Source organism: Hyaena hyaena, unplaced genomic scaffold (genome assembly GCF_003009895.1).
Source record: "Hyaena hyaena isolate Hyena2069 unplaced genomic scaffold, ASM300989v1 scaffold_92, whole genome shotgun sequence".
In the NCBI taxonomy this organism is placed as follows: domain Eukaryota; kingdom Metazoa; phylum Chordata; class Mammalia; order Carnivora; family Hyaenidae; genus Hyaena; species Hyaena hyaena.
In genome coordinates, this window is record NW_024080723.1 from 1587736 (window position 1) to 1614128 (window position 26393).

The window sequence follows — 26393 nt, forward strand, 5'->3', positions numbered from 1 at the left end:
AGGGCAGTGGGTTGGGAGTAATGCGTGGGTCAGAAAATGTTTCACTGGCTTAAGCTACTGAGCACGCATTTACCTGTCTCTCTCTCTCTCTGACATTTTGGTGTGGGGTGGTGGCACATGCTTTTGCGTTTGTTGTGTGATGGTTACCGGTGTCTTTCTCCTTCTCTCTCCTTTGGGAACCAGCAGTAACCTTTCCTGCCTTAAACTTTTCTGTAACTCCTTTTCAAATGCACCACAGGCGCGAAGGGAACTGAGCCGGCTGAAGGAGGAGGCTAGGAATAAACATGCTATTGCAGTTATTTGGGCTTACTGGCTTGGATCTAAGGTACTTGATACACACATCCCATTGCTCCATCCTGGAATCTGCAATAATCAGTTTGTATCTTTAGCATATCAGGGGATGAATGACTACAGTTAACAGTGGCTCACTCGGGTGCATGTCCTAGCAGCCGGATTGAATAAACCTGGATGTGTTAGTGTCAGTAGTGCACGTTAGGAACCCTGAGCATGTGTGGGCCAGAAAGACTAATTGCATATTAATGAGGCAGTAGTATAGTTGCTCTTAAAAAACAACAACAACAACTCTCAAGTAACATGCATGTTTAGTTTTTTTCCCCTCCTGCTTCCCTCCCCCCACTCCCAACATATACTGGCAGTTTCTAGAGGTATTTTTGTTTGGGGCGGGGGGGGCATGTTGGGGATGTGAAGAATTGGGGTTTAGGTGGTCTTCTGTGGCACGGTGACAGTAAGAAGACCTTTAACGCATGCCTTAAAACATATTAATCAATGAATGAAATTGTTTTTTAGGCTCACTGTGGCCGCCATTGATTATTATAAGCAAAATATTGTATGTGAAAAGAATGATCATTTGTGATTGAACAGAAAGCTGTGTTCATGCAAAGCTAGCTGTCATTGCCACTGAGGAATCCCAAGAATTTCAGCTTCAGCTGTTTGTGTTCGGAAACAAAGGCCTCCTGAAATACTCTCCCTAATCCCCAGGCAGAGTCGTGGGCTCTGTGAACATTTCACATACCCCAAGGGACGAGACTTTTAGATGTTTTTGTTAGTTAGAAAATGAAAGGTCATCTCTGCTAAAAATGTGTATTCCAGTTAGAAACGTAAATATCAATATAGTCCTATGTTTTTAAGTTTACCTTGTCAGCATCATAAGTCCATCTTGAGAGAAAAATGAGAAATGAGAAAAGACAACATTAGCCTGTATAAGGGTCCTAATTTGCCTGAAAAAACCTCACTAGAGCTGTTCATTTGTGTTCTCCCTTGAAAAATCTGTGAAGAACAGACTAGTTCCTTCAGTAAATGGAGGGAAATGTCAGAGCTGAGGCAGAGGGACTCTTAGACGGTCCTCTCTGGGGTTTCCCCACCCAGGTAGCTCATTTCCCAATCTGAGTATCAAATGTGGGGAAAAATCACTGTGTGTTTCATCTTTCAAAGTAGCATGCCTCAGACTGACGTTTCCCTAAAGATTAATTTTTAAACCTATAAGTCGTTTCACTTTTTATCTTGCTTCGGCATATTTCACTGTCTGAGGCCTTAGATCACGCTGAATTTTTATATGTGCTACTTCTAATTTGCTCATGGGAAAGAAACAGCCTTTATTCCTTCCACATTCTAAATGGTTGTTCTCAAGAGTTGTCTTTTTGTACGTCCAAACGAATGAACACAGGAATTCATAGCCTTTTAGCCCTGTGCACTGGCAGCAAAGGGGATCTGCTGCGGTCACTAGTGAGTGAGTGACTGCAGCAGACTTCCTTAGACTCACAGCTCTAAGGCTTGGATAAGGGGGAGAGAGTGTGTGGAGAAGTATAAGAAGGAGAGAGAACGGGGAGGGAGGAAAAAGGGGAAAACTGGAAGTAGGGGGCAGAGGCGTGGCTTACTTCTGGAACCACATAGATTGCCTTCCTCTGGAACAGAGGCTCAGAGCACTAAACACACGAGGGACTGCACCAGCCTTACACGGATTCTTAGGGTTTAAGTGATTATGCACTATTGCTCTATCATTCTGAAATCCTTATTCATAAGTTGGCTCTTCTGTTTGGTGGGTTTATCTTTTTCTGGTCATTTGTGCTGTCTGCATTGGGCCGTCTCTTTTATTTACTATCTAAAACATTCTAGGCTCGAAGGGAATTGAAACGCTTGAAGGAGGAGGCTAGGCGTAAGCATGCAGTCGCTGTCATTTGGGCTTACTGGCTTGGACTGAAGGTACTTCCCCACCCCTTCTTTCTGTCCCTGGTGAACTCAATGAAGCCTAGCACTTACTAACCCGGAGAAAATGATTGGTTATGCTTGCTTATGGTCTGCACAGTCTTTTACAATGTCACCTTGCCTAATTCCATTTCTTTTTGAGGACAAACTTGTGCACTAATGTTTTCTGATTTTATTGTGTATTTCTTTAAATAATAGGTTTAAAGCATCTAATAAGACACTTTGTGATCCAAGTCCTATTTTATGAGATCTTTATGAAGATGAAGGTTGTGTTTTGTTTTTTGTTTCTAGCTCATGAGACAGAGTTACAGTCATTGAGCTAAAAGCTGACCCATGGTCTACAGTGGCCAGCCAGGGGATATCTGGCTTTTGTTTCCCTTTGTCTGGCTGTTCTGCCCCAACGATGGCTCCTGGAGCAGAGCCTTCGGCAAAGTGACTGCCATTCTGATTGTTAGCTTAGAAACCAAAGGATTTTGCAGGAATGTATAGACTTTGGCAAATAAGACCAGCAGTTAAAGAGAACTTTAGATTCAAATGCCTTTTAATGTAGGGCAGGGTTTACTTCCAAGTGGTACTTACTACATTAGGCACGATGCACGTAAGTAAACATGACTGAGCCCCAGAAGCAACTTTCTGCCCTTGAGAACAACTTTTGGGTAGTGTAAAAGTTTTGTCTTCCTATTATCCAATAACTCATCACTATAGAGTACCATCCATATTGTCTTTGAGGATAATTAGGCCCCTCTTTGACACTATTCTTCATTATTTTTGCTATAATATAACAGTTCATCTTTTTCTAAATATTTAAATACCTGGATGGTATTTAGCCACTGACTCTGAATATCTGTACGTTCTGCTTTTGAATAATCTGCATTTCCCCCTGAAAATTTAGCCTATAAGCTTTTAGTAAATTAACCTTTTTGATTATGCTGAATATTCATCAAGTAATTTTTCAAGTACTTAAGAAGTAACTTAAATATGGATTTAAGATGTTCTGTTTCAGGAGTTCTAAACAAGTTCTAGAACTACTTTTTTTAAAGGATTTTATTTCCCATTTTATTCACTTGTTCTAATTTGCATTCAGATTTTCATAAAAAGAAGGAACCAAACATTGCATCAGGATTTTTACCCCGTATAATGTTATCTCCCAGCAGAATCACATTTATCTTTAGTTTCTGGGTTTAACTAAGTGTGTATGATTTCAGAAAATCCTTCCGTGTTAGGGGTGTACACTAGCAACCTATAAATCAAATTCGGTTTGTAGGTGAATGGTGTTGTAGCTGAAGTTAACTGGCCTTACTCTAGATGTAACTCTTTTTCCCCCCCAGTTTCTAATAAAACAAAAGTGTTTTAATATGTCACCATTATTAGTGTTCTGAAGTAAGATTAAACTTCTTTGAAGTCCAAGACTGTAATAATTTTGTGCTTGTTTTTTTAAAGAGTGATATTGACGAGAGTAGTAGTTTTGCCCTTTTAAGTGATTAGGTTCTTGTGGAATTGATTGCAAAGTTCAGTGGATCGTTTTTTGGACTGCTAGGGCCCCTGAGGGGAGCCCGTTTTATATGTCAGCATGTCACCAGGCCTTTTCCGTATATAGCTGTATTTCTGGAGAATATTTCAGGGGAAATATTCCTGTGAGTATTAAAAAGCATGTTGCAGTGAGCTCACTTTCAATGACATTCAACTAAATATAATAGGACTTCCAGTGTTTTTCTATGGATATGTTTACATGAAACCTCATTTTAACTTCTCTGCTTTCCTATGCTATTAAAATTCCAGGAGCCAATTAAAAGGTAACATTTTTCTTCTCCTTGTCCCTTCTAACTTTATTAGTTTGAGATTTGAAATGGTTATGAATATAGCAACTCCTTGGCTAAAAGAGAAACGATAATCAGTAACACAGAATATGAACAAAAGGAGGAACTGCCTATGTGGGTGGTATCTGGGAAAAAATGTTTTTTAAGTTTATACATTTATTTTCAAGAGCGAGAGAAAGAGTGGGCGGAGTAGAGCGAGAGGGAGAGAGAGAGAATCCCAAGCAGGCTCTCCACTCAAACTCATGAACTGCGAGATCATGACCTTAGCCAAAACCAAGGGTCTGACGCTTAACTGACTGAACCACCCAGGTGCCCCTGGGAAAATTTTTAAACCTCGATAATCCACAAGTGTAGAGAATGGGTGTGGTGCTCACATGCCCCATGGGACCAGGGAGGTCACAAGGATGAGGGAAGTAGCAGATGGAAGGTGGATAAGAAATGATGGGGCCCAGAGCAGTGTAGAGCATGCCTGTCTCGTAAAGGCAGCCATAGCTCCCGTGGCCCACTCATCCTTGCCATGTGCGAATGGGGCTCATTGTTGCTAGATCTTAGAGAACTTTAAGAGAGTGGGGCGCCTGGATGGCTCAGTTGGTTAAGCGTGCGACTTCAGCTCAGGATATGATCTCACGGTTTGTGGGTTTGAGCCCCCCATCAGGCTCTGTGCTGACAGTTTGGAGCCTGGAGCCTGCTTCAGATTCTGCGTCTCCCTCTCTCTCTGCCCCTCCCTCGCTCACACTGTGTCTCTCTCTGTCTCTCAAAAATGAATGAACGTTAGAAAAAAAGGGGGAAAAAAAGGAAAATTTAAGAGAAACATGCAGTCTGACTTCCTGTGTGAAGTTCTTGATTTAAAAATAGGCATATAAAACATTTTTCTACAAGCTGAATTTGGTTAGTAGGTTGTGAGCTTATATTTTGAACCTGTGCAGTTAAACCCAGAAAACTAAAGACAAAGAAAAAAGGTCCATCTTCTCTGAATTATTCAAACAGGCTAATGTTTTGCTAAAATCTAACGTTCTCATTTACAGCCGAGTTGATAATCAATATTTTAAGTAGTTTTTTCCTCAATTTCAAAACTTAAGTGTATCATTCATTCATTCATTTGGTAAACACCTCACCTAGTTATTTTATTTGTTGGACACTGTGTGCAAAGTGCATATGAGAGCATAGCAAAGAAGAAATAGGGTAACTAAAACTGTGGTATGTCCTAAGTGTTGTGATGGTGTTAGTAGAAACTCGGGTAGGAGAAGAGATGAGAGAAAAATTAATGCAGTTAAATGGAAGATCGTGGGAGACCACAAGCTTCTTTTTAAATTCTTATTTTTAGGCACATTGAGCTCCCAGCATGCAGTAGTGAAGTCCTGTCTTCGTATGCAGGGCTTTTGGTTGCTGTAATAGAGTCCTTTAGGCATTTTTTTTCTTTTTTTGTATCTTTTAAGAACAGTTTGCACTGAAAATTACCTTTTATAATTTTTTTTCTGAAATGTATTTTGATTTGTGATGAGTTCGCACCTATGCCTGTAGACTGCTTCTTGTCACATTATCAGGCTCTTTAAAAACAGTTAAGAGGATTTAAAACATTAGAACATTCTGGTATTATCACTTTGCATCTTGTTTTTCTCTGATTTAAAATCCACTGTCTCCATGTGCTTCATTTTACTGTATCCAGAAAATCACTTCTAAATTTTACTTCTTCCACCTTTTCTTCCTTTTTGATCGAGGTGATTGACTATCATCTGAAGGGGCATCTGCCGGCCACACATTAACCTCTGTGTTCTACTGCTTTTTAAAGGTCCGTCGGGAGTACAGGAAATTTTTCAGAGCCAATGCTGGAAAGAAAATTTATGAATTTACGCTTCAGAGAATTGTAAGTCTGTACCTTCTGTGTGGCAAATTAGCATTATTGGACTAGCTAGTTAATAGCATCATCGTGATCATAAGTGACTTGTTTGGTAACCATTAAATCCTAGCTGTGACACTGAGAGATTGTGACCTTCTATCATTTCCTCTCAAATTCAGGTAGAATTGTGTCAGGTTAGCGGCCCACATATGATCAATAAAATGTTCTTCTTTGACAGCGAGAATGTCCTCTGGGGAAGATGTACCCAAGAAAGCCTGGAGTTTAGCTCAGGCTACTATAAGGAAAATACTGTAGACTGTGTAGCTTAATAAACATTTATTTCTCATGGTCCTGGAGACTGGGCCAGCCTAAGGTCAGAGTGCCAACATGGTCTGGTTCTGGTGAGAGCTTTTTCCTGGATTCTGCGCAAGAGAAGAGAAAGAGAAGCACGCTTGTTCCCGTGTCTTCTTATAAGGGCATAGTTCTGGGAGCACCACCCCTGTGACCTTACAAACCTAATTACCTCCCTAAGACCCCGTTTCATAACAGTGTCCCATTGGGGGTTAGGGTTTCAACATAGGGATCTGAGGCGAACACCAAGATCTTGCCCTGCTGTACTGCCATGCGCTGCTGCAGGGTAAGGTTGACCAAGGAGGAGAGTGAGGCTGTGCCACTCTCCCAGGACGGATTCTAACGTTTCCCTCTGTCTTCCAGAGAAGGATATATAGTGGTAACGTGCGGACCCTGGAGCCAGCTTACTCTGCCACATACAGATTTGTGGCTCGGGCACATTACTTAACTTCTGTTAGCCTCATCTTGTCGCCCGTAAAGTGGAATGATAATAGAAAGCTCTTACGGTGCCTGGCCCACATTAAGTATTCTAGAGCAGTGCTGTCCGATAGGACTTCCTGCAGTGGTAAAAATGTTCTAGATCTTTGTGGTACAGTAGAGTAAACTCTAGCCACACGTGGCTCTTGAGCACTTGAAATATAACTAAAATGACTGACAAACTGAATTTTTAATTTTTTAATTACTAAAGATTTAAAAAAAAATAGCGACATGTGGCTAGTGGCTATCTATTAAACAATGTAGCTTTCTAGTGTTCGCTGGTGTAAGTATTATTGTTAATGTTAAAATTAGTGTTAGTATTCTTTTCTCTTATCCATTTAGTGGAGCTTGGATTTTCCCAACCAATACAGAGAGTTAAAAAGAGATTTTCCAGAGGAGTTACAACATCTTATAAACAAAGCTTGCTAAAGTCCACCAAAGAGTGGTTTGCTTCATCCTGATTTATGTAAAACAGTGGCTTTTCTGGTATATTTTTACTTACCTAGCATTTTTTGTCAAACCCGACATAGGTGCAAAAATACTTCTTGGAAATGAAAAATAAGATGCCTTCCTTATCTCCAATAGACAAGAACTGGCCATCAAGACCTTACCTATTTTTGGATTCTACTCACAAAGAACTAAAAAGGATTTTCCACTTGTGGAGGGTAAAAAAAATGCCTTGTTAGATTTTTTTTTCCAGAGACTTCTTAACATGTAGTTTGAGTGTTTGAAAAATGTTATGTAAGAGCAGATTTGTAACATGTTCTTCCTCTCACCTCGAAGAGAGGTACCTGGGTATTTTTGAGCCATGCCCTGTACTTGGCTTTGTGTGAGAATGTCTGGATCAGCCAGCTGTTCCCATGGCTGTCCCGTGTCATCCTCGGCTGGGAAGGAAACTGTACCTGGCTCCAGTGTCTTTCCCTTCCAGATTCCAGTTGCTTTAAAGTAGTTCAGATTAGGGGCGCCTGGGTGGCTTAGTCGGTTAAGCGTCCGACTTTCCCTTAGGTCATGATCTCGCGGTTCGTGGGTTCGAGCCCCGCGTCAGGCCCTGTGCTGACTGCCAGCTCGGAGCCTGGAGCCTGCTTCAGTCTGTGACTCCCTCTCTCTCTGACCCTCCCCTGCTCGCGCTGTTTCTCTCTCTCAAAAAAAAAAAAAAAAAAGTAGTTCAGATTCTTGTTTTGTTTTCATGTGTTTCTTTTTGTCACCTTTACCTGAAGGAATACTGCCAGAAATAAAAATAATAACATTTGAACATCTTCACACAATATAGTTAAATCTTGAAGACTGTAGGATTTTACTTTCTAAAATTTACTGAATATATACATAGACATATGTGAGAACACTACACGTTTTGATGGACTGGGGGGAAAGCTTTAGAGTGCCTCACAAGACATCAAAGAGATTAAAGTTTCCCTCAGCCTGAATTAAGCACAAGCTAAAACTCTATTTGACATTGCCTTATATTATTAGCTTCCTTAATTTTATGAGAGCATAACATGTTATTTAGGTGTTACCCGGCATAAGGACACGGATACTTATATAGATGTTGACTTTATTTTAATAATTTAGTCAGTTGACAGATGGAATGCTAACTATTTACAAGTGTCAGATATGATATAATCATTGATTGCAGGGCTTACATTTGGTAAGTGAATGCCTGGTGGATATGACTTCCAGGAGACTCTTTCCTGCCTGCCACTGTAGGTTTGTCCCTTACCAGAATCCCCTGTGTAGAGTGACATTATCACTGAATAGTGTGTTATTGGTAACACAGCATGTGGGACTGGATTCTCACTTCCTTTCCCTAACTTAGTGCTGTCAGTTTGGCAAAATTCACCAGTGTCTCAGTGCTCATCTCCCCCTTTGAGTCCGACAGTGAGACTGTTTTCAGAAATTACGATAGAGAGCTTCTAATGCCGGGGTCTGCTTGCCTCTGCTCTTCCCTGGCCCCTGAATCTCACCCTTACCTCCCTCGTGTTTGGGGATAGAGGATGCACAGGATGTGTTTATCCTTGAAAGTGTGGGAAGCAATGCTAACAGCACTTTATCTGATTGTGTCAGTGGGTCTCAACTACATTTGTAACTGAATGCCTTAGAGTTCATCTGAAACACCTGGCCTGCGGGCACCTGGGTGGCTAAGTCGGTTGAGCATCCGACTGAGGCTGAGGTCATGATGTCACAGTTTGTGAGTTCAAGCCCCGTGTCGGACTCCATGCTGACAGCTGAGCTTAGAGCTTGCTTTGGATTCTGTCTCCTCTGTCTCTGCCCCTTCCCCACTCATGCTCTGTCTCTCTCTCTCTCTCAAAAATAAATAAACATAATAAAAAAATAAAAATAAAACACCTGGCCCTGCCTCTCCAGCCACCTCTTGTGTCCCTTCAGTGCCATCTCAGAATCCAGCCGAAGGGGAGATTTCTCAGGTCCCGTGTCCGTAGTGTAAAAGGGTAATGGGGGATTCGGAGCAGTATTTTTCAAACTAAAGGTTGTAGCATGTTTGTGAGTCATGAAATCAATTTAGTAGATTACTGACCAGCATTTTAAAAGGAAATACAGCAGAAGAGAAAATAATGGAGTACAGGTCACGTTGAAGGAATTGTTTTGTGAAGCTTTTGTGTTAGTTGTCTGTGTGTGCATGTAAACGTGTGCAGTTGTGGTGTATAATGCTCTTCTTACAGTGAATTTTTGTGAAAGAGTGTGACAGCCTAAGAATGTTGGGGTGGGGACAGGAGCTGACATCACAGTGGGGGGGGGGTCGGTGTTCCCAGTAGCGCCCTTGCTGGCAAGGCCCTTGTGTGGTCTGAGGAAGCACCCCAGGTTCCACAAGACAAACAGTAGTTTTTATGACCTTTTCCAAGACCAACCTTTTAAAACCCAAAAAGGAGAAATGCTCTTGATTTTTTTAAAATGGATACTTTATACACATTTATTCTTATTTTTGATGCAATTAAATTGGCTTAGCATATTTAAGAATGAGTAATGACTTATGTAAGTGATACCTTGTTTTTTCTCCTTTTCATTTCTCACAGTGTAAAAAATACAGAGACCAATTCACAGACCAGCAGAAACTGATTTATGAAGAAAAATTAGAAGCCAGCGAACTCTTCAAAGACAAGAAGGCTTTATACCCATCTAGGTATTATAGCTTTGCTTTACCCCTAAAAAGTCAGTATTTTAGAAGTTCGTCAAATATATTTGTAGGTCGCTTCTAGTGGAGTTTGATTTCACTGATACATGAGAGATTTTTATGAATTATTTTATGATCAGCCTAACTCTTCCGGACAAAAGCAAATGGCATGTATGGTTTTGCTTAGGTCATTAGATTTGCAGTGGACATCAGCTAATGACTCTCAATTCACACTATCATGAAGTATTTGTATGTTAAATACAAGATAGGAGTTCTGTGTTAAGACCATTTGTACTCTCTACTTGAGGTCAAATGGTTTTAATCCCTTATTTCCTTTCTTAAAGTTGATTGTTAATGAAAATTATTTTATTTATTTATTTTTTTTACAAATAGTTTATTGTCAAATTAGTTTCCACATAACACTCAGTGCTCATCCCCAAAGTGCCCTCCTCCATGCCCATTCCCCCCTCCCCCCCACATCCATCAGTCCTCAGTTTTTGTCAGCATTCAAGAGTCTCTCATGGTTTGCCTCTCTCCCTTTCCCCCACCATTTCCGCCCTTCTTCTCCCCCTTGTTCCTCCGTCAAGTTCCTCCTAATCCTCCTATACGTGCAAACATATGATATTTGTCCTTCTCTGCCTGACTTATTTCGCTCAGCATAACACCCTCAAGGTCCATCCATGAAAATTATTTTATAATGAATTTCATTTTGGAAAACTAGAAAGAGAAATGTGGCAAGGTAATTATTGTACTGGTAGCCATAATTTAGAATTCAGCACTTAAAACAATTATTTCATAGTTTTATATTCCATTTTAACCCATTCAGTGGAGAACGTCCAGCTTTTCTCCTAAGTTTTCTCCCAAGAATGTTAATTCTATATGTGTTCAACATCAAAGATAAACATGTAATAAACATGGAAATAAAGTTTAGCTCTGTTTTAAAAAGTACACTTAAATACATTTGAGCAATGGCTTTCATAGCATACTGTAACAAAATGAGATTGCATTTGTTGGTTTTATTTCATTGGCATTAGCCTGAATACTTCACTAAATAATTAGAAGTCGTCATTTAAAATACAAATTGTAGGGACACCTGGTGACTCAGTTGGTTAAGCATCCGACTTCGGCTCAGGTCATGATGTCACAGTTTGTGAGTTCAAGTCCCGCGTCAGGCTCTGACAGCTCAGAACCTGGATCCTGCTTCAGATTCTATGTCTCCCTCTCTCTCTGCCCCTCCCCCACTTGTGCTCTGTCTCTGTCTCTCAAAAATAAATAAATGTATAAAAATTTTTTTAAATACAAATTGTATAGACTATTAAGATAAATCTACATTGTAAATTCCTGTTAGTTTTCCATCGTTTTTAGAGACTGGCCCAATTTCTACTGACAATATGCTGTAATCCCCATCCCAGTCTTCTTCCTTGAACAAGCTGCGTTGGGCTCATTTACATGATAAAGAAGCGTGAGCCAGTCCTTCTGTCTGAGAGTGTGGCTGCAGTACTGCTCTGGGATGGCCTTTGCTCTGCTAACTCCTTGGGCATGATGTTAGTGGGCCGTGCAGCCAGATCGGTCCCTTTATTGCAGACACCGAGCACTCAGTAACAGAAGCAGTACCAGTTGTAAGTTTACCAAGTGAAATCCTTGTCCGAGGTGCCTGCTATAGAAACCACATTCAGACACAAAAATGGTCCACGTTGCTCTCTCCGGCAACTAACTTATTTAACTTTTTCTTTATACATTTTTCACTTGTAATTGCCTTAATTAACATTCCCTGTGGATGACTCTCCAGAAACTGAAAGGAGAAAAATGCATTTTTAGAGAAACAAATTCAGAGGCTCTTAGCACTTTTTATTATTAAAAGCACGTTTATTGATACTTCCTTTAAAAAAATTTTTTTTAATTAAATAAATCAAAACACATTTGACTGTGAACAACAAGAAAAAAAATACTAACATCAAGCCAAGTCCTTTTTCTGTGTGGCTGCTCACCCTGCAGCAGGGAGAGGGGTGGGATAATTTAGCCTCCCACCGCCCTGTGAAGCAGCAGCCCTGTGGGTGCCAGCCTTTTATATGCCGGGAGCTGTGAAGCACTGACCACCTACGTGGATTCTTCTTCCCTGATCCTCCACCCACAATGCAAGCATTTAAAGTTGTATTTGCAAATTGCCAGAACTTCATAGCTCACAGTGAAGCCACAGCTTATTGTTATGTTGTTGTGGGTTGGTGTCTTGGAAGACACCGTTCTGAAAGTGTCACTGCAGAAACCTCTAGGGAAATGGACATCCTAATGCATGATTGTGCCGCATGTAAGATACAGTTTGTTTGAAAGAACACTCCCCTTCCGAATGTTGACCTTGGTCCCTTCTGTCCATGGAGGGTCCTGTCCTAGGAGGAGAGGCCTGATTCTTCTTCTTTTTTTTTTTTTAAATATATTTTTCATTTATTTCTAGGAGAGAGAGACAGAGACAGCGTGAGCAGGGGAGGGTCAGAGAGAGAGGGAGATACAGACTCGGAAATAGGCTCCAGGCTCTGAGCTGGCAGTCAGCACAGAGCCCGACGCGGGTCTCAAACCCACAAACCACGAGATCATGAACTAAGCGAAAGTCGGACGCTTAACCGACTAAGCCACCCAGGCGCCCCAGAGGCCTGATTCTTCTTGCATGCACTGCCTGTTTAGAGCCACAGTTAAGTGGTAATATATTAAGCTCTGTAGCTTCCTTCTGAAAAGGTTGCTCTGGATCTGTTCTTCCCGGGCGGCCTATTGATGTTCTTATTCTCTGCAAAAAAATGAAGTTTTTCTTTGAAGCAGGTGATGGTAATGATCTGTACTCCTTTTTTCCATTGCCACATGTTATTTAAAGGCATTAGAAGTCCTTTGTGGGTAGCTATTAACTTTATATTAACCGATTAGAAGAAATTGCCCTCTTCTTGAGGCCATGCACTTGGGCCTTGGCTGTCCTTTTTGTGACTCGTTTCTATCTTGATTGTTCCATAGGATGAGATTTTTATCAAAGGTCTGTCTACCAAATACCATGACCCACATCAGAAACGTATTTGAAATAGGTTTAAGGTTTCATTTCCAACTATTTAGGACATGTGTAAAATGTATAAAATTACCTTTGATGAAGTTAGCGCTCTTCAGAATCAGCTGACATGTTTGTTACCTTTCTCCAGTTAATCCTTCCATCTGGGACTGTTTGTTTTTTTTAATTTTTTTAAATGTCTTATTTATTTCTGAGAGACAGAGAGAGAGACAGCGTGAGCAGGGGAGGGTCAGAGAGCGGTAGACACAGAATCTGAAACAGGCTCCAGGCTCTGAGCTGGCAGTCAGCACAGAGCCCGACGCGGGGCTCGAACCCACGAACCGCGAGATCATGACCTGAGCTGAAGTCAGACGCTTAGCCGACTGAGCCACCCAGGCGCCCCAATCTGGGACTGTTTCTAATGTGAAGGGATTCTTTTCCCTGTAGTGTTGGGCAACCATTCCAAGGAGCTTACCTGGAAATCAACAAAAATCCCAAGTATAAGAAACTCAAAGATGCTATTGAAGAAAAGATTATCATTGCTGAAGTGGTGAACAAAATTAACCGTGCCAATGGGAAGGTAAGAAATGCTATGCCTGAAGACTTGTAAGAAGTATTTATCAGTTGGGACAGTCATCTTTAGTCTTCTGAATATTCAAATTTGCATTTCATAGTCTCAGCAGAATTCTTATAAATGGAGCTGTTTCCCCTGACCTTTAAGCCTAGGTGGAATTCTGCTTGTTGTCTCAAACTTTATGATTTAAGATACGTTATATGTGTTTTTAGTGTGCTCTCAGTTTACATAGGTATGCATGCTGAAAGATACAGAATAAGATGAGCATTTCTGCAAATAACTAATACTTTACACTCAAGGACCACTTGGGGTGTTTTTCATCATAGGTTTTACATTCTTATTTGTTTTGTTTTAGAGCACATCCCGGATTTTCCTCTTAACAAATAATAATCTCCTTCTTGCTGATCAAAAGTCCGGGCAGATCAAGTCTGAGGTTCCTTTGGTGGATGTGACCAAAGTATCAATGAGCTCACAGAATGATGGCTTCTTTGCCATCCACCTCAAAGAGGTAAAGGTCCAACTATTGATTTGTTTGAAACATTTCTGCATTCGCCCAATCTCTGAGCCATTGATTTAAAAGTTTCTACATTTGGGGCGCCTGGGTGGCTCAGTCGGATAAGCATCCGGCTCGGGATCTCAGCTCATGGTTCGTGATCTCAGCCCATGGTTCGTGGGTTCAAGCCCCGTTTCAGGCTCTTTGGTAACAGCTCGGAGCCTGGATCTCGCTTCAGATTCTATGTCTCCCTCTCTCTCTGCCCTTACCCCGCTTGTGCTCTGTCTCTGTCTTGCTCTCAAAAATAGAAAAAAATAAAAAACAAAAACATTACAATTTTCTGCATATTACTGATTTGCAGATTTGGGCTATATTCACTCCTAGGTAAAATCTCAGGCTTGGCTTTTCAGTGATTGAAATTGATTAACTGAAATTGAATTGATTAATCACATTTATTGTTCATTGAGTTCTAATTTCCCTGAGCAGCTTTTGTTAGCACTCACAGCAATGTGCTCTATTTTGAGAATAATACATGGAAATACCAGGATGTTCATGGCTTCCTCCTGTGGTTTGTTCTGTATACCAGCTTCATAAATGTCCGTCCCCTTGTTTGTCTTTAATTTGTGGTCTCTTAATTAAAGAATGCAACCACAATAAGACAACTGCCCAATAACTTTGACATAAAGATTTTTTAACATTCTGTGCTTTTTTTTAGCTTAACTAGGACTTCCTTTTTTTTTTTTTTTTTAAATTTTATTTATTTTTGAGAAACAGAGAGAGAGAGAGCACAAGTGGGGGAGAGGGAGAGAGAATCCCAAGCAGGCTTCATGCTCCGTGCAAGTCAACATGAGGCTTGATCCCATAACTCTGAGATCAAGACCTGAGCCAAAATCAAGAGTTAGACACTTAACTGACAGAGGCCCCCAGGTGCCCCCAAGGACTTCCTGATTTGAATGAAGTAGTTAAGACTATAGGCTCTGGAATTAGTCTCACCAACTTTACAGTGACTTTGGCGGAGTCATTTAAGTTCCATGTGCCTACCTAATTTTTCTCGATTTATGTTTTATTTTATTTATTTTGATGTGTATTTTGAGAGAGTGTGCATGCGCTGTGTGAGCGGGGAAGGGACAAAGAGAGAGAATCCCAAGCAGGCTCCACTCTGTCAGCGCAGAGCCGGATGCGGGCTCCATCTCCCAATTCTGAGATCCTGACCTGAGCCGAAATCAAGAGTCCAGCTGGGACGCCTGGGTGGCTCAGAGCCTGGAGCCTGCTTTGGATTCTGTGTGTGTGTCTCTCTCTCTGCCCCTCCCCTGCTCATGCTCTCTGTCTCTCTCAAAAATAAATAAACATTAAAAAAAATTTTTTTTAAAGAGTTAGACACTTGGGGCGCCTGGGTGGCTTAGTCGGTTAAACGTCCGACTTTCGCTTAGGTCATGATCTCGCGGTTCGTGGGTTTGAGCCCCGCGTCGGGCTCTGTGCTGACTGCCACCTCAGAGCCTGGAGCCTATTTCAGAGTCTGTGTCTCCCTCTCTCTCTGACTCTCCCCTGCTCACGCTGTCTCTCTCTCTCCTAGAAATAAATAAAAAATATTAAAAAAATTAAAAAAATAAAATAAAAAAAATAAAGAGTTAGACACTTAACCAACGGAACCACCCAGGCGCCCTTTTCTCTTCTTTAAAATGGACAGAATAATCGTACTAATTCTGTTGTTATAAGGATTCAGTGAGACACTATGTAAAGTGCTCAGCATCGTGCCTTTCATGTAACGGTCAGTAAATAAGCCGATGTCAGCAAATATTAATCATATTCAGCGACATGCCTCTAGCTGGTAGTGCACGTAGCTTGCTGTTTCTGCACTTGGGAAAATCCCATATGCTTCGTTCAGCCTCCTTTCCCCACTGTGGAGCCTAACTTAAAGGGAGCACATCCAGTCCTAACACAGTGATTCTGAACCTTGATTACACATAATAGTGCTGGTACCCAGGCAGTGCCCCCGTCCCTCCAGACCAGAGTTTCTTGGAAGGGGGCACAACCATCTTACGTTTTGTAGCTCGGCTGGGGACCCGCCGCTCTAGGATATTTGTTGGAAATGTTGTTGTGCTTCTGTTTTTAACCAAACCACTGAGGAATTTTTTAAACAACTCTTCCAGATTGAGTTCTAGGTTAGGTCAGTGCTCCTCAAGCCTGAATACGCAAACACATCGCTCAGGGATCCCGCGGTGGTTCCTGGTCGCTGGGCCGGCGCTGGGGCCCGAGGTTCTGCTTTTCTAACAAGCTCCCCGATGATGTTGGTGGTGCCTCTGGTCCACCTACCAACCGTGGGTAGCGTCGGGTTAGGTAACCTTACTGTAAGTGCCCTGGGCAAGTTGGAAGAAATACCGCTTTCGTCGTTATTGTTTATTTGGAAGAGTGGACTCCAGTAGCTGATGTTTTTTTAAAGAGACTGTAAATACGTTTGCAGCCAAGCCTATAAACATTTACCTCCTAAGCCGTCTTTAATTACAGTAGTCTGACTCTTGCTTTGTCCTTTTAGGGCTCTGAAGCAGCTAGTAAAGGAGACTTTCTCTTCAGCAGTGATCACCTTATTGAAATGGCCACGAAGCTGTATCGGACAACTCTCAGCCAGACCAAACAGAAGCTCAGTATCGAAATTTCTGATGAGTATGTTCATAATTGTTTGAATATGCCGTTTCGCTTTCGGCTTTATTGCTTTAGCCGAGCACTCCAGTCTTACTCATTTATGCAGCTACTACCTTTAAGTAGTGAGTGTGTGTCTGGTACTTGTTCTCGATGGTGGACAGGCAGTGAATGGTACCGATCAAGTCCTTACCTTCATGTACCTGACACCCCAGTGGAAGAGACAAATACGCATCAGTAATAAATACGTGATATGACTTTGGTTAGTGACAAATGCTTGGGGAGGGGGAAAAATAAGCAAGGTAAGGCCCAGAGGCTGCTATTTTTGTAGGGAGGTTGGGGAGGCTTGTTTGGTGCAGTGACATTTGAGTGGAGGCTGGAATCAAGGGAGCAAGCCAGGCAGCCATCTTGGGAGGTGCCTTCCAGGGCAGGGAGGCAGCAGGTGCTAAGGCCCTGAGACAGGAATGCACTTAGTGGCAGAGTGAAATGGTAGGAAAAGACCCTGAAGAGACAGACAGAGACCTGGCCAGGTAGAGCTTGGAGGCTCAGGTAAGAAGTCGAGACGTTTCTGAGGATGATGGAATGCCATTATAAGTTTCACGCAAGGGTGTGGTGCGATCTGATTTGTGATTTTGAAAGACTGCTCTGGCTGCAGTGTGGAAAATAACTCTAGGGAGGCAAGAGTGAGTGGAAGCAGAAAAAAGTTAGGAGCTTCTCTGAGCTGTCTGGGATGATGTGGCTTAGGCTTAGGTGGGAGTGGGAGGTAGTGAGAAAGAGTCAGATTCCAAATGTAATTTAAAGGAAAACAAGAAGACTTATTAACAGGTTAGACACTAGGTTTGGGGCCTGAGCCCAGATGGGTTCCATTTACTGCAGTAGATAACACTGAAGAAAGAAGGATTTGGAGGTGGCTGGGGTGGGGTGAAATCAAGAGTGCTGTTTTGGATGTCTTATATTTGCAATGCCTTTTTTTGACATAGACAGCTAGAATTAGAGAATAAGCATTCCATGTTGACAAGGTTGACTAGTGGGCTAAGACTGCTATATATAAATTTGAAATTTTGCTTTTTTTACTTCACAGTAGAGCTCTATAGAGACTGATTACTTATATGCAGGTCGGAGCATTCCCCCCACTTACAAAATCTGTCAATATGAGATCATTTGAAGGAATTTGAGTTACTGTGCTGATTACTTGATTGGTTGCTTTACTTTCCAATAGATTGTTTACTACCTGCTTATATACTTCTTTGCATGTACAGTAAGAATTCACATAACCAGATTACTCAGGAGATGATTTTATTTTCTAATTAAAATTTTTGCCAGCCTATTCTCTTTCAACTCTTTCTAAAAGTCTCTCTAAAATAAATTCATACCTAGTCTCGGGGTACCTGGGTAGCTCAGTTGGTTAAGTATCTGACTTTTGATTTCAGCTCAGGTCATGATCTCATAGTTCCTGAGTTCAGCCCCGTGTCTGTGTCAGGCTCCATGCCGACAGTGCAGAGGCTGCTTGGGATTCCCTCTCTCTCTACCCTTCCCCTGCTTGTGCTCTTTGTCTGTCTGGCGCTCCCCCCCCCCCTCTCTCTCTCTCTCTCTCTCAAAATAAATAAGCCTCAAAAAAATAGTAAAATAGGGGCGCCTGGGTCACTCAGTTGGTTGAACATCTGACTTTGGCTCAGGTGATGATCTCACTGTTCCCGAGTTCGAGCCCTGCATTGGGCTCTTTTCTGACAGGTCAGAAGAACCCGGAGCCTGTTTCAGATTCTGTGTCTCCCTCTCTGTCTCTATCCCTTCCCCTCTTGTGTTCTGTCTCTCTCGTGAAAATGAATAAACATTTAAAAAAAAAGTTTTTTTTAAATAATAATAAAATAAAAAATAAACTAAATTCATACCCATTCTTATCCCTCTGTAGGTCAAGCTGACTGTCCTTGATGTTTGAGGACAGAACCTTGGGTTCATCATCTGCCCTCATTGTATACTAACAGTGGTATTTAGATTTGGTGGGAGATTGACCTTTACGCATACTCTACATAGGAAATTGCAGTTTGGACTAAATAGCTTTTCTTGTCATTGGGTCCTTTCTCATTAGACAAAGAATACATTTTAGGAAAAGATATAATGGCTACTTGGGTTCTTGCCAATTAAGATTTTAGCTTGTTAGGGCCCATTAGAACTTTACCCTCCCCGCCTGGGTCGCTTAGTCGGTTAAGCGTCTGACTTTGGCTCAAGTCCTGATCTCACGGTCCGTGGGTTCGAGCCCCATGTTGGGCTCTGTGCTGACAGCTAGCTCAGAGCCTGGAGCCTACTTTGGGTTCTGTGTCTCTCACTCTCTCTCTGACCCTCCCCTGCTCATGCTGTCTCTCTCTCTCAGAAATAAATAAAAACATTTAAAAATTTTAAAAAAGTAAAAAAGAACTTTACCCTCCCGTTAGTTGAAATGTCTCATAGCTTGGGATGCAGGACTTCTGTTTTGGTGGAACTGGTAAATCCCCCTCATCCCAGGAAGAATCTGTGTGTTCCAGATGCAGGAGCTCCTCGGAGTACGGATGAAGCATCCTCAAGTTTGGCTCACTGCAATAATAAGGCTGTTGTTACAGAGAAAGTCACATCAGCATCCAGGCCACAAAGGATCACTACTCTTACGCCTTTCCCAGGCTGGTACTCTAGGAATGCAGCCTCTGCTGCGAAGAAAGCAGTGGCTGGTAGAAATGTACCATCTTTCTGTGCTGCAGCTTCCCCAGATGTGCTGTCTTGTCACACTTCGTGACTCTCTGGAGCGGCCGGGCAGGATAGCATGTGCTGCGTGTCTCGTACGTCATCAGCCACAGAACCCTCCAGTGGTCCTCACGTGATTGTGCAGCACTGATGGGGGTAGTTTGCTTGTGGGCGGCGGGGACCCTGGCTCGTCCCAGACAAAGGAATGATGTTCTGGACGTGGAAGCTTTCAGTGAACATGCTTGTGTGAGTGAAGGTTTACAGGGGGCGTGTGAAGAAAACAAAACGTTTAGTCGCACCATAAACCAGCCCACAACACCCTTCCTTCTCCAGTTCCTAATCGCTGTCTCGTGTCCTAAAAACAGCTGATGACGTCCCACACAGCCTCGGTGGTCCCCTGCCCAGGCAGCAGGAGGCTTCGTGGCAGAACCATGTTCACTGTAGGCTGTTTCGTGACCTCTGGAGCTCTTTAGCAGGGAGTATACACCTCCTTGGAGCACTTTAAACAAAGTTTTACAAAGTCATGGGCAGGGGTGCCCATGATGTACTTTGTTTCAGCCCTAAGTGGCTTTAATCCATTTCACTACCAGCTCTACAGATTAGGGTTTTGTTTTTTTTTTTTAAAGTTTATTTATTTATTTTGAGAGAGCATGCACACAAGTTGGGGAGAAGGAGAGAGAGAGAATCCCAGGCAGGCTCTGCACTGTCGGTACAGAGCCAGATGCGAGGCTTGAACTCATGACCTGTGAGATCATGACCTGAGCGGAAATCAAGGGTTGGACGCTCAGCCGACTGAGCCACCCGGACGCCCCTCTGCAGATTAGTATTGTAAACAGTATGCGGTTCAATGACCTAAACCTTCCTCAGTGTGTCCTTTTCAGAAGTTGAAGTAATTATTTTAGTAAACCCAGTCTTCCTAGTCTTTATGGATAAAGACTGGATGTCAGTTTATAAGAGAAAAGTCAAAGTCTTATTTACTCCTTAGAGCAGTTTTAACCTGCTTTGTTATTCCCAGTTCTTAAATTCCAAACTGTTAATCCATTAAATAGATTGCATTTTAAGGAGAACCTTAAATAAAATGTGTAATATTTCTTAAAAATTTCTAAAAACAAAGTCCTAGATGTATTGGAAAACAAAACCAAGTGAATTTGTTCTATTTAACATTTTAAATATGTGTATCTGTATGTACATGTGTACAAACGTATATATCAATTAACATATATGCAGTAGTTTGAATATTTTAAATGAAAACAAATCACCTAAATTCTTTTTGCTGTGACATTCTAACTGGAATTGATGCTTTGAGAGAATGCATTCAACATTATTGTTTGCTGGAGAATGATTATTACCATGTCCTCACTGTGGGCCATGCTCCAGTTTTCTCTTTTATGAAATAGAGATGAATAATATTACTTGCCTATGGGGCACCTTGGTCAGTCACTTAAGTGTCTGACTTCAATTCAAGTCATGATCTCACGCTTCATGAGTTCGAGCCCCGCATCGGGCTCTGTGTTGATCGCTCAGAGTCTGGAGCCTGCTTCAGACTCTGTCTCCCTCTCTCTCTGCCCCTCCCCTGCTGGTGCTTTGTCTCTCTCTCTCTCTCAAAAATAAATTAAACGTCAAAAAAAAATACGTCTTGCCTCATAGGATTATTTTAAAGTTGAGTTAATGTACGTAACATACTAGGAACAGTATGCTGCATGGTGAACATTCAATAAATCTTCACTATTATTGTTATTTCTAGAGTGAATTGCAATCATGCATCATGAACACGAATACAGCCAATGCTAAAGTTATGGGGAAAAGAACTCCCTATACTTTCATTACACTATAAGTGGTCTTTGAAAATTAAAGTGTCAGAATATTTGATTTTTTAAATGTGTGTATTGGCATTAAACTCGAAAGGTGCTTTCTTTCTTTGAGGCACGTATATAAGTACATACGCTAGAGAGATGCGATTTTGGAGCCATAGCTCTTTTTGTCAGTGTTTTCAAGTTAAAAAGAAATGGCCCATTCCAAAGCGTGGAAGTACTATCCTGTTAAAACAACTGATGAATCAGGAGCTTCTGTGTCACATTTCACTCCAGTAGATAATGTTTGGAAAACGCGAACGGGTTCTGTAGACCTTGACACTGAGGCTAATGTGCATGGAACAGAGCTGTTTTGATGTTTGCTGTTGTCATGGATCCAGTGAGCATGTGATCCATCACGTGGTTGTTAGAGTGATTCAGCTATCTGCCAGCAACTCAGAGACCTGTTCCCTGAGACACATGCTGTGAAGGTGGCAACACTATACTGACTCTTATGGTGAAGTGAAGAGAATTGGCTTTGAGATGGGAAAGCCCAGGTTCTGATCCAATCATGTCGCTACTCCCTCTGCAGGGATGCTGTCCTTGGGGGCAGGGACCTCATTTTGTAAGTCCGGGTGGCCCTTGCAGCCCTGAGCCCAGGAGGAAGGCAGTATGTTTGTGGTAGGAAGGTTTGATGAATCATCCTGTAGATGAGCACCTGACCCCTAATGGTCTGTGGAAGGAAAGACTGGAACTAGAATATGGTCTCACATGGTGTACCACATGCCCTACTGCTGTAGGATAAGAAGTGGCTTTGGGGGGTTGTAAATGTTATGACTGTGTATATATGTATGTGTGTGTGTGTACATATAATTACATATGTGGTATATATTATATGTTTTAATGGAAAAAATATATGGGGCAGATCAAACTCGTGATTTTATTATTCCATAGGTCACAGCTATTTTGAAATCTATTTAGGGCTAGAAACAACTAGTAGCATAGTATGTGGATATGAGAAGAATTGTTTAGGAAATACGTGGGTAATCAGTGTTTGGAAATCATAGTCTGGAGTGTCTCTAGACCTCGTGTCTGAAATTTTTTCATTTCATTTTCTCAAACTTGATAATTTAATAGGACCCCCCCCACACACACACACACACCAGTTTATGGTCTTGCTATGCAAAATTGGAGAAAAATGGGAAAAGAGCAGGTTGGTCTTTCCATCTGAAACATGGAAATAATTCTTCTTAGCCCTTCTTACCTTACTGGAGTATGGTGAGTTAATGAACGTCAGTTTCCTTAGGGCTAAGTGATACCCGCTGCAAGTGCTGATGGAAAGAGGCAATACTTGTCAAGGTCAATATCCATTAGGAAACAAAAGCTGGTGGGGGCACTTTAGTGGCTCAGTCAGTTAAGCACCTGACTTTTGATTGTGGCTCAGGTCATGAGCTCAAGGTTCGTGGGCTCCAACCCCACATTGGACTCTGTGTTGACAGCACGGAGCCTACTTGGATTCCCTGTCTCTGCCCCTCCGCCCCCTTGATCTCTTTCAAAATAAATAAATAAACTTAAAGAAACAAACAAAAGCTAGTGTTAGTATCATCATCAGATGTTGTGTGTGTACTTTTCTTTAATTCGCCCTATTCTTTTCTTCCAGGTTCCTGGTGCAGTTCAGACAGGATAAAGTATGTGTGAAGTTTATTCAGGGCAACCAGAAAAATGGGAGTGTCCCAACGTGCAAACGAAAAAATAACCGGCTCCTTGAAGTCGCTGTTCCTTAACTGGCTCCTCCTCTCTGCTTTCATGGACTTGTTTCCTTGTACTAGTGCAATTCTGTTTTGTTTTTGTTTTGTTTGGGGTTCATTGTATGTTTGGGAATTGCCAAAGGCTAATACTGTTAACAGTCCCTTGGCAAAATAAAAACATTAGACTAATCAATTTTTATTATTGGAATAGTTTTAACCCTTAAAATACACAGTGTGTCCTGGGACAGGATTGTAGAAACTAACAGTGTCCGTGCCATGTCATATGTGTTTTCTGTTTAGTCATTATGTTAGATCTGTGTACCTTAAATCAACATGTTACTCATAAATCAGTAATTAAGTATAGGAAGTGGTCCCAAAGATAGCGCATTCATTCATCAAATATTTATTGAGTGCCTGCTCTTTGCAAGGCTCTGTACTGGATGGTATGAAAACTCACTAGGAATCTTTTTTGTTTTTCAGGCCATGGCAGACTGGCTGACTTGTGCTAACTTTACTAGGGGCTAAGAGAGGTTGAGATGTTGAAACCAAAACAGTAACTCTTGCTGACGAGCAGCACTATTCCACATCCTGTAGTGTGATCTTTACAAATATACTTCAAGAAGGGCTGGTCCTAGAAAGTAGCAATATATGATTGGGTAAAAAAATGCCTCTCCATGTAGTTTCTATTTGAAAAGAGAAAAACTGACATTTGAACAGGACTTTTAACGTGTCCGGATCTTGTCATTGCTTTTAACACTAAGAAACAGAGTCATTCTCGTTTTAGAAAAAGCGCAGAAACAGTCCAGTAAGATTACATTTTCCTGTTTCTGGTAAACACCATATCTGATCCTACATTGGCTCACATTTGCAGAGTGTTGTTTTCACCCAAATTTGAGGAAATCCTTTAAACAGCTAATACAGTAAAGAGCTGAAAAGCCTTTCAGACAGTGGCAAGCATTCTGTACAATGTGCAATAAACATCCGAGATCTTTCTTGAAAGTTTTATTTATAATATACATTTTGTATGAGAGAGGTGATTGGTACAGGGTGCATCCTTTAGTCAAGGATCAAAATTGTGTTAATTTGCAGGACTTTTTTTTTTTTTTTTTCAAATTTACAATAAGGATTCATTTTGGAAACTACATTTTAAACTTTGGAATCAAACTGTTTCTTATTTGGGAGGATAATGTATATACATTGGTATGTTAAATAATAAAACTGTTCTAATTTGGTGCCATTTCCTGGATCACAATTGTATTTTTGTATTTCAGGCTCTTCTCTCATGCTTGTATGTCAATGTAATATCACGTAGAAAGGCTTTACAATTCAAACATTGTATGTTTTCTGTGTAATTGAATTTCACTTTTATAAACCAAAAACATTCATTGAAAGTTTTTGGGTGGGGGAGGACTTTCCTTTAAATTTTTGTGCTTAAAATGATTGCTCCCATAAAGAAATTCTCAGAAGCCTTTGTGTTTATTGGTGCAGGTAGAGGATATCATTACTTTCTCTCAGTCTTCTCCAACATGTACCTCCAGAGGTAGATTGATAGTTCCTGAAATAGGTGAGTAGAAATTTGCAACTAGAGGGGGCACATGGCTGGCTCAGTTAAGCGTCCAGTGTCGGCTCAGATCATAATCTCACGGTTCATGGGTTCGAGCCCGCATTGGGCTCGAAGCTGACAGCTCAGAGCCTAGCACCTGTTCAGATTCTGTGTCTCCCTCTCTCTCTGCCCCTCCGCCACTTGCACACTGTCTGTCTCTCAAAAATAACATTAAAAAAAGTTTGGAACTAGAGAGGAGTTTTTTAAAAATGTTTTAAAAATATGTAATACATTCATACTGTTAACATACAAATAAGTGTAAAAACATACAGTGCAGATTCTCCATACTATCACTTAGTCATCTGCTCAGTTATGAGCCCCCCCTTGCCGAGTTCACTGTTGCTTTTACTTGCTTTTGCCCTGCTTTATGTGTATGCTTCCCAAACAAAATAAAAATATAGACTCTTACCTCCTGCTCTGGTAGACAAAATCTAACACACTACATAGGCTTTGTTCTTTACTCTGCCTTTTTGGCTCCTTAATATTTTTTGCTGTGGCACCCTCTTCCATTCTATGGATGCATTTCTCCTGTCCCCTCCAGATCATCGCTGGGTTGTTTTCTTGAATGGCAATTTAAGCCCGGGATGGAGAGGGCCAGATTAGCAGCAACAGCAGTTAGCAATAATATATTTTCCGAAGTTTATTTCCAAAAGAGAAGCCATTTAATCTCAATGTGTTGTGGTAGGTGTTCTGCAAGGATTTAAAAATATCTCTTACAGAGTAGTTTTAAACGAGAGTATTTTTGCATACACACCCATCAGTTCTAGTCTTGTCATTGAAATACTCAATAATTTTTGGTCATGAAATTCATTCTGGGTGGGTTGTGACTTGACTTGGAGAAGTTTTTCTGAGCTTTAGCAAGAAAGCCTCCTGATGCACACCAGGGTGAAATGCACATCCTTGGAGTTTCCTGAACTAAGCTCACCAGCTGGGGGAGAGCACCCTTGAAGGGTACAAATTGGAAGCAAGAGCTCTTAATAGTAGTGCCTCTTCCCCTGCCCCCTCACAGGGAGCAAACTAGTGATTAAGGTAAGTGTAATTGGGGAGAGATTATTTAGAGCTTTTCAGCTTAGCAATAGAGTATTAAACCCTGGTTTTCAATCCTAAGGTTGGAGTTGCGTCAAAATCACAAGGAAAGCTTGTTTTTAAAACATAAGCAAACAACCATGCGGATTCCTGGACCATATCCCCTCCCAACTGAATCAGAATCTCCAGAACGGAGTTTGAAAATTAGGCACTTAAAATCTCCAGGCGACTAAGCACATTCAAGGTTGAGAACCACCAGGAAGAATCCGAGCGCTTCTCTATAGCTGCACAGACACCTGTCTTAACAAGTCCTCCACGAGGTGATTCCGACGGAACTGGCCGAGAGCCTCTGTGGAGCTGCGCGCCGCATTGTTTGCCACCCCGCCAGTGCCGCCCACCCACCCCCAGTGCCTGACTGCACGTTCCTGTGGCATTGCCCTTTTCTAATGGGTGAGCAACCAATATTTCTGTATCTTGGAATTTCTGTTGCTGTCCTGCAACGGAGAATAAAAGTATTACTGGCACTCCAGATTTCCTAAGCGCTCTGGCCTGGCCACACAGCCCTAACTTGCCCCTGGAGTGACTTGTAGGTCTAGACTAAGATGTGCTTGAAGAAAGTAACCAGGTAGTGAGTCCCAACACTCAGACCACGGCAGTTGCCAAGTTTGCAGTATGGGCGACACTCTATTCTGGACCTTGGCGTCCACATACCACAAGGCAAGAAAGGAATGTAGGAAAGTTACTCTCTGATAGACCGGTTATCGTTTTGATTTTCCCCCTCTTGGAATAGTAACTTGGACCCAGTACTTAGATGTAAAACCTTCAGTTCAAGTGTGAATAGCTTTTCTCACACCCCAGGGGTTATGAGGTATGTCTGTGATAACCTCAGTATTTGAGGGTTTGGCAGAAATCTGGTAGGATAAACGGTTTTATTATGCCATTTCAATCAGTATGCAGAG

General features: G+C 41.6%; 1 protein-coding gene across 3 annotated transcripts in view; it reads left to right on the forward strand.

Annotated features, from left to right (window-relative positions):
* The window catches only part of MYO1B (myosin IB), a 186536-nt gene extending 162485 nt beyond the window's left edge, over positions 1-24051 (forward strand). The window contains exons 23-31 of one of the 3 annotated variants that reach the window (XM_039234690.1): positions 239-325; positions 2134-2220; positions 5830-5904; positions 7236-7370; positions 9732-9838; positions 13299-13431; positions 13781-13933; positions 16452-16579; positions 22718-24051. In XM_039234690.1, coding sequence (XP_039090621.1) covers positions 239-325; positions 2134-2220; positions 5830-5904; positions 7236-7370; positions 9732-9838; positions 13299-13431; positions 13781-13933; positions 16452-16579; positions 22718-22841 — 1029 coding nt within the window. In that variant the 3' untranslated portion in view covers positions 22842-24051. The remainder of the gene's footprint in view (positions 1-238; positions 326-2133; positions 2221-5829; positions 5905-7235; positions 7371-9731; positions 9839-13298; positions 13432-13780; positions 13934-16451; positions 16580-22717) is intronic. The other 2 variants (XM_039234691.1, XM_039234692.1) reach the window with 2 other exon arrangements.
* The last annotated feature ends 2342 nt before the right edge of the window (positions 24052-26393 follow it).